Genomic DNA, 7,611 nt, shown 5'->3' with positions numbered 1-7,611 from the left:
GACCCCTTACCGGGTCCCGGCTGGGCCGCACCCACGCACTCCCCTGTCCCGGCGCCTCCACGCCCCAGCACCCACGCCCCGCCCGGGTCGTACCCCCCGGCAAACAGATGCACCAGCGTGTCTCTCTGGCTCATCCTCTCTCCTGCATGTCCTCCGGGCGCTGCGGCGGGACGCGGATCCAGCTGCCCGCCAAGGCCGGCGGCGTCTTTCTCGGACTGGAGACGCACAGCGCCCCGGGGACGACGAGGGAGGGAGAGGCTGCAGAGAGCGACCGGCGCAGCCCTGTCCCCGCGGGCCTCCAGCCGCGCCGCCGCCCGCTGCAGCTCGGCGTCCGGGACCGGGGACTGAGAGCCGCGCGGCGAAGGCGGAGGAGGGCGGTGAATATCCGAGGGGCCCCGACATAAACAGAGGCTCCCATTGGCCCCAGCATCGTGACGTCACGCGGCCTGCGTGGCTCTTTCACGTGATCCCTGAAGGGTTTTTTCAATGAAAGGGGCCGCGGGGCAGGGCCTGTGCGCGTGCCCGGGGGTAGGAGGTCGCCGCGCCCTCGCACCTCTGCACCAGCCCGGCGAGCTGAGTCGGCGCCAACTGGGCCTGCGCGGGCTCCAGGATCAGGGCCACGCGCTTCCGGCCGGGGAAAACCCGCCTGCGTTCCGGGTCCTCGAGCGGTTTTGACCCGGCAGTTCCGCTTTTCACTTTCGGCCGTAACACTCGCACAGAGCAGAAAAAGACTTGTGCAGGGACACTCGTGTACAGGAGCACAGATGGAACAGTATTATATTATGAACGATGCTTATAGGTGCAGAAAACTGGCACCCATGGGAAAATGGAGAAATAAATCATGGTACGTTCCTACTGTGGAATATTATGCAATCGTGACAAGGGATGAAGTCAATCTATAGCAAAACAAAATCTCCAAAGTATAATCAATTAAAAAGGTATATAGAAACCCGGGTGCGGAGGCTCAGGCCTGTAATCCCAGCACTTTGGGAGGCCGAGGAGAGAGGAATATCTGAGCCCAGAGGTTCGAGACCAGCCTGGGTAACTTGGTGAGACCTCGTCTCTACAATAAACCAAAAAATTAGCCAGGCATGGTGGTACGCTCCTGTGGTTCCAGCTACTTGGGAGGCTGAGGCAGAAGGATTGCCCGACCCCTGCGGGTCAAGGCCGCAATGGCTGTGAGTGAGCTATTGCCCTCCAACCTGGGTGACAGTGTGAGATTCCAACACAAACAAAAAAAACAGAAAGTTCATGGAAAAGTGGAATTAGAAGCAGAAAATAAAAAATATAAACTTTATTTCTCAATATAAAGCTCCATCAAATTAGACACTTTGTAAGTCATTTAGTTCATACCTCAAAATGTGGGAGTTCTGGGAATTTAACCATGTCAATGCAGTCCAGATTTTTTAAGATTGGTAAGCAAAAAGAAATCAGAAGAAGCCAAGTCAGGATGTGAGATGGATGACTAATAAAACTCTTACAGAATTGCCCTTGTTTAGTAAGAGAAATGAGCAGGATCATTGTGATGGAGTACTCGTCAGTGAAGGCTTCTCTGGTGTTTTTCTCCTAAAGCTTTGGTTGACTTTCTCAGAACATGCTCATATTGAGCAGATGTTATTATTCTTTGGCCTTCCAGAAGGTCAGTAGGCAAAATGCCTTGAGCAGCCCCAGAAACTGTTGCCATGACCTCTGCTCTTGATCTGTCCACTTTTGCTTTGACTGGACCACTTGCGCCTCTTGGTGGCCATTGCTTTGATTGTGCTTTGTCTTCAGGATCATACCGGTGAAGTCATGCTTTATCTCCTGTTACAACTATTTGAATAAATACTCCAGGATCTTGATCCCACTTGTTTATCATTTCCATTGACAGCTCAGGTCTTGTCTGCAGCTGATCTGGGCACAACAGTTTCGGCACCCATTGAGGGAAAGTTTGCTTAACTTTAATTTTTCAATCAGAACTGTGTAAGGTGAACTAATTGAGAGGTCCATGGTGTAAGGTAAATGAAACCAGACCAGGTAAAACGGCAACAAAGGAACCAAGAAAAATTTATTAGTGCAATCCCGGGCGAAGTTTACCGGCCCATGTAGCTGTGGGCTGGAGAAGTCGCGCCCAGCAAGATGGGCGACGCGTTTATAAAGGGCCCACTGAGAAAGCTGTGAGGGGGTTGGGGAGAGCAATCACTGGTTGGGACAGCTATCACGTTTGCTGGCAATTGGCTGAACAGGGTTGCTAGAGTCGCTGTAACAGGTACTGGCTGGCTTTGTGGCTGGAGTCTTAGTTCCGGTCACTCATTTTTTTTGCTGGCTCACTTTCGCCCGTTGTTCTCCTGGTCTGGGTTGGAGCCATCTTGTTGAGGCCCGTCCTGCCCTCTGGTGCCTCCGGCCTTACACATGGTATTGGCTATTTGTGCTGTTAATTATCAGTCCTCTTCAGTTAGGGCACAGATGAGATAAACTTTTTCCTCAAAAATTGATGTGAATGGTCTGCTCCTACAAACTTCATCTTCAGCATCATCTCTTTCCTTCTTAAAAACAAGTTGTCCATTTGTAACCTGCAGATTTCTTTGGAGCATTGTCTCCATAAAATTTTTGTAAAACATCAATGAATTTGATGTTTGTTCTTGCTTCAGTTTTAGCAGAATTCATGTTGCTCTGATGGGGCTCTTTTCAAACTGATGTCTTATCCTTCCTAGTGCCTCAAACTAGATCCTGCTTGGACAAGTTATAACAAGTTAGTATGAGTTTATTTTGGTGCAAAACATTTTTAAAATTCATGCATAGTTTTTTCATAATATGTATTTTACATGAACCTTTTGAAGACCTCTCATATTTCTAACAATAAACATGTTAGCTGATATTTATCAAGGACTTGCTAATGTGCCAGGCTCTGAGCTAAGTTTTTTTTTTTTTAAGTTGGAATCTCACTCTGTCACCCAGGCTGGAGTGCAGTGGGACACTCATGGTCACCCAAACATTGACCTGCTGGGCTCCATTGATCCTACTGCTTCAGCCTTTCAAGTAGCCAGAACTACAGGAGCGTGCTACCACACCTGGCTAATTTTTGATTTTTATTGTAGAGACAAGGTTTTGCCAAGTTGTCCAGGCTGGTCTCGAACTCGCGGGCTCAGGCAATCCACTCACCTTGGCCTCCCGAAGTGCTGGGATTCCAGGCTGAGCCACTGACCCTGGCCTCAACTTAGTTCTTAAGCACTTTATGGCATTCTCTCTATCTCTCTCTCTGTCTCGCTCGCTCTCTCTCGCTCTCATTCTCTTTCTTTTAGACATGCGGCCTCACTGCGTTGCCCAGGCTGGCCCGAAACTTCTGGACTCAAGTGATCCTTCTCTGCCTTAGCGTCCAGAGTAGCTGGGACTACAGGCACACAACACCGTGCCTGGATATAACATTCTATCCATTAAACTCTCACAACTGTCTCATGAGATAAGTGGTATACTCCCCCCCCCAATTTCATGTGAGGAAACTGAGGTTTAGAATAATTGAGTGACTTGTCCGAGATTATTCAGTTCATCTCAGAGAAGCTTGTATTTGACTGCACCAAAGCTTTAACCGGGCTCTGATGGGGCTGCCTATTAGATGGGGAAAAGTTGACAGAAACAGAGAAGTAGAAATAAAAATTATGGCACTCTTGGCCATACTTTCCAAGAAATGTTGCAATACCATTTGGTGGGTATTTCTTTCTTGCTTATAGCACCTTTATTGGGATATAATTCACATTCATAAAATTAATGTGTATGATTTTGGGGTTTTAGTATACTTCAAAGTTGTGTAACCATCACCACTACCTAATTTCAGAATATTTTTCTCACCCAAAAAACAGCCCTTGGCTGGGCGCGGTGACTCAAGCCTGTAATCCTAGCATTTTGGGAGGCCAAGGCAAGAGAATTGCCTGATCCCAGGGGTTCGAGACCAGTCTGGGCAACTTGGCAAGACCTTATCTCTACAATAAATAAAAAAATAAGCCACATGTGGTAGTGCGCGCCTATAGTTCCAGCTACTTGGAAGGCTGAGGCAGAAGGATCGCCTGAGCCAAGCAGGTTGAGGCTGCAGTGGCTGTGAGTATGCCACTGTACTCCAGCCTGGGCGACAAAGTGAGACTCCAACACAAACAAAAAAACAAAACAAAAACAAAAAACAGCTCTATGCTTTTTAGAAGTCACTCCCTTTCCCCTCTTCTATCCTCTGGCAACCTCTCATCAATCTACTTTCTAACTGCCTGGTTTTGCCTATTCTGGACATTTCATATAAATGAATCATACCGTATGGGGCCTTTTGTGTCTGATTTCTTTCACTAAACATAATGTTTTCAAGGTTCGTTCATGTAGCATATATCAGTACTTCATACTCTTTTATGATTGAATAATAGTTCATTATTTGTATATATCACATATAATGATAATAGGTAATGAATGTTTATCTATTCTCAACTGATGGCCATTTGAGTTGTTTCTACTTATCTGTTATCATGAGTAACGCTGCTATGAACATCCAGGCACAGGTTTTATCATGGGCATATGTTTTCAATTATCTTGGGTATATATTTAGGAGTGGAGTTGCTGGGTCATATGATAGCCCTGTTAAACCTTTGGAGGAGCTGCCACACTTTTTCAAAGTGGCTGTACTATTTTAGGTGTGTTTCTTTCAAGATACTGGCTCTACCGCCATGTTTTTTGACATAGCGAATGCCTCAGTAATGACACTTGCTGAAGTTTCTGAAACAGGTAAGGAGGGAGCCGTGTGCAGCAACGGTTATTCCCATGGACAATGACAATTTCTAATGTGAACTGTCCTTTCGGACTTCATTCAGACGCCACCGTGGAAGCAGACTGCCCCCTAGGCGTTCTGGCTGGTAGGTCCTGGGGTCCCGCCCACTGGGGTGTGGCTGCCGAAGTCGCCAATCTCGCTGGGATGGCAGGGTGGAGCTGGCCCTCAGGCTTGCTGAGGCTGCACCGCGCTGCCTTCGGCCCCTCTTCTCACTCCGGCGGACTAGGGTGCCTCTTAGGGGGGTTCCTCCAAGACCAGCACCATGGCGAGGTTGCTGGAGCCCTTGCCCTCTGCACAGGGGCTTTCCCAGGAGAAGGGCGTTTGGGGCAGGCTGGGTGGGACTAAGACCTCGCTTCGGCTTTAGACACACTTTTGCCACCCCCACCGTCTTCCATTCCTGCTGAAGGGTCTTCTGGGAGTTGTAGTTTCTTAGGGAACATGGCAAGGCAACATTTTTCCCGTCGGCGGGGAGGGGATCGCAGCCCGACGCCTGCCTCAAAACAAACAAGCAAACTAGTGATGTAGTAAAGGGGACTTGATTTCCGGATTGCTACTGGCCTCGACTTTTTAATTGCTAATAAGCTGAAGAAAAGTTCTTAATAACCTCTGAGGGCTTGGGGAGTCGAGCACAGATAGACCCCTGATGTCATCCTCTCCCCACCCCTGCCCCTTTGCTTCTCCTGGGCTTGTGGGTTCAGAAAATTCCTGTGGGGTGCAAGCCTTGGATTGGCAACGTTAGTCGTAAATATTTGGGTAGGATTTTTTTTTTTTTTTAATCTCTGTATCTTTTTAGATATTTTAGTGTAAGATTGGAAGGAATTTTTTTCGTGCTCTTTTAGCCAGATGCTGTTTTATTTAATGTTCTCTTCATTTTACATTTAATAAAAAGTAATAAATTCAAAGAGTACAGAGGCGCATGAAGTAGAAATGAAAATCCTAATGTCAGCCTCCCTCCCTTGTTAAAAATTGGGTGAATGTTTTTCTGAGTACTCTGTGCTAGATGGTGACCATCTCAAAAAACTTCAGGTTTGTATGGCACCTGCAGGCATTGTTGCAAGCCTTTATAAGTATTTAAATTAATCCTCTCTGCAGCCTAATGAGGTACCACTTTAATTACAGATAAGAACACTGACTCTTTCTTTTCAGGGCCACTTCCTCCATGAAGTCTCCCCTGATTGCCTCAGCTCTCTGTACTCTTTCCCTGCTTCTGAATGCCTGCAAAATGTACAGACTGCATCTAACTGGCAAGTGCTCATCCAATCCACAGGAAATACTCATCTGTACAATAGAGATAAGAGTACCCATCTCACTCAGTAGTTGTGAGAATTAAACTGAGAACACTGAGATGCAGGCCAGGCAATGGGATTTGTCAAACTGACTCAGCTAGCAAGTAGCTGAGCTGGGGTGGGAATCTAGGTAGCCTGGCTCCAGGGTCTGTACTCTTTTTCTCTATTCTACACTATCTCAATAGTTTTTTGTTTGTTTATTTGTTTTGTAACTGATTGACATAATAGGCTGTAGTCCTATCAAATAAACAAACAAACAAAAAACCTGGTACCCAAGAAGACAAAATATGCACCGTCTGAACCCTAGGAGAAAAGTTATGTAGTTGCTCCCTAATGCAGGTCCAACCTCCCTATGAGCTGCCATCAACCACTCTGTGTAACATTTTTTTTTTAAGTTGGGGTCTCACTCTGTTGCCCATGCAGGAGTGCAGTGGCACGATCACCACCACTTGCAACCTTGACCTGCTGAACTCAGGTGATTCTTCTGCCTCGGCCTTCCAAGTAGCTGGGACTACAGGTGTGCACCACCATGCCCAGCTAATTTTTCGATTTATTGTAGAGATGAGGTCTTGCCATGTTGCCCAGGCTGGTCTTAAACTCTTAGACTCAGGCAATCCTCTTGTCTCGACCTCCCAAAGTTCTGGGATTATAGGCATGAGCCACCGTGCCCGGCCCTGTGTAACATTTATATTCAATGATGTTTAATGATTCTTAGATACACTGTGATAAGCATACAGAAGTAGTACTGGAGCTAGATAAGGCACTTTAATGTAAAAATGGATGTTCCCCGTAAGGAATCAACATATTGTTTGTATCTCTTAGGGGCCCAATTCAGGAGCATGTGCCAGAAGCCCTGGGAAAAAAAAAATTAAACAAAAATGGCTTTTTCTCCTTTCCAGGAGAAAGATATTAAAAGGGTGGGGAAGCCTTGTGAAGGAATGTATAGATTTCATTGAGATAAGAGTATAACACACTTTTAAATTTTGCCCGAACATGCCTGGGTCTCCAACACTGTCTGTGGTAATATTGAGTAGTACCCTGCTTCCCATTTAAGAATCCATCTGAGGCCCTCACCAAGGACTCTGATTCGAAACTCAACTTACCAGTTGGTATTTAGATCTTATTTTTAACTTTATTTGTTTTCATTGAAAAAAAATACAAACGATCCAATCCAAAAATAGGACTTGAATCGACATTTATTCTAAGAAGATATGCAAATAGCGATACACCCATGAAAAGATACGTAACATCACTAATCATTAAAAAAAGTATATCAGCCGGGCTCGGTGGCTCAGCCTGTAATCCCGCGCCTTTGGGAGGCTGAGGTGAGTGGATTGCCTGAGCCCGCGGGTTCGAGACCCGCCTGGGCAGCGAGACCTCATCTCTACAATAAATCAAAAAATCAGCCGGGCGTGGTAGCGCATGCCTGTAGTTCCAGCTACTTGGAAGGCTGAGGCAGAAGGATTGCCGGAGCCCAGTAGGTCGAGGCTGCGGTGGCCGGGAGCGGCCACTGCACTCCAGTCTGGGCGACAGAGTGAGACTCCA

The 7,611-nt window shown here is 46.8% G+C and overlaps 1 protein-coding gene across 3 annotated transcripts in view; it reads right to left on the bottom strand.

The window, feature by feature from the left end:
- SLC25A36 (solute carrier family 25 member 36) overlaps positions 1-355 on the bottom strand; it is a 37,303-nt gene extending 36,948 nt beyond the window's left edge. For 2 of the 3 annotated variants that reach the window (XM_008054673.2, XM_021710711.1), the window contains exon 1: positions 94-355. In XM_008054673.2, coding sequence (XP_008052864.1) covers positions 94-134 — 41 coding nt within the window. In that variant the 5' untranslated portion in view covers positions 135-355. The remainder of the gene's footprint in view (positions 1-93) is intronic. The other variant, XM_021710713.1, reaches the window with a different exon arrangement.
- Positions 356-7,611: the final 7,256 nt, after the last annotated feature.

This window comes from Carlito syrichta, unplaced genomic scaffold, assembly GCF_000164805.1.
Source record: "Carlito syrichta isolate Samal-C Ts95f unplaced genomic scaffold, Tarsius_syrichta-2.0.1 Scaffold297556, whole genome shotgun sequence".
In the NCBI taxonomy this organism is placed as follows: domain Eukaryota; kingdom Metazoa; phylum Chordata; class Mammalia; order Primates; family Tarsiidae; genus Carlito; species Carlito syrichta.
This window is presented reverse-complemented; position numbering and strand designations above follow the sequence as displayed.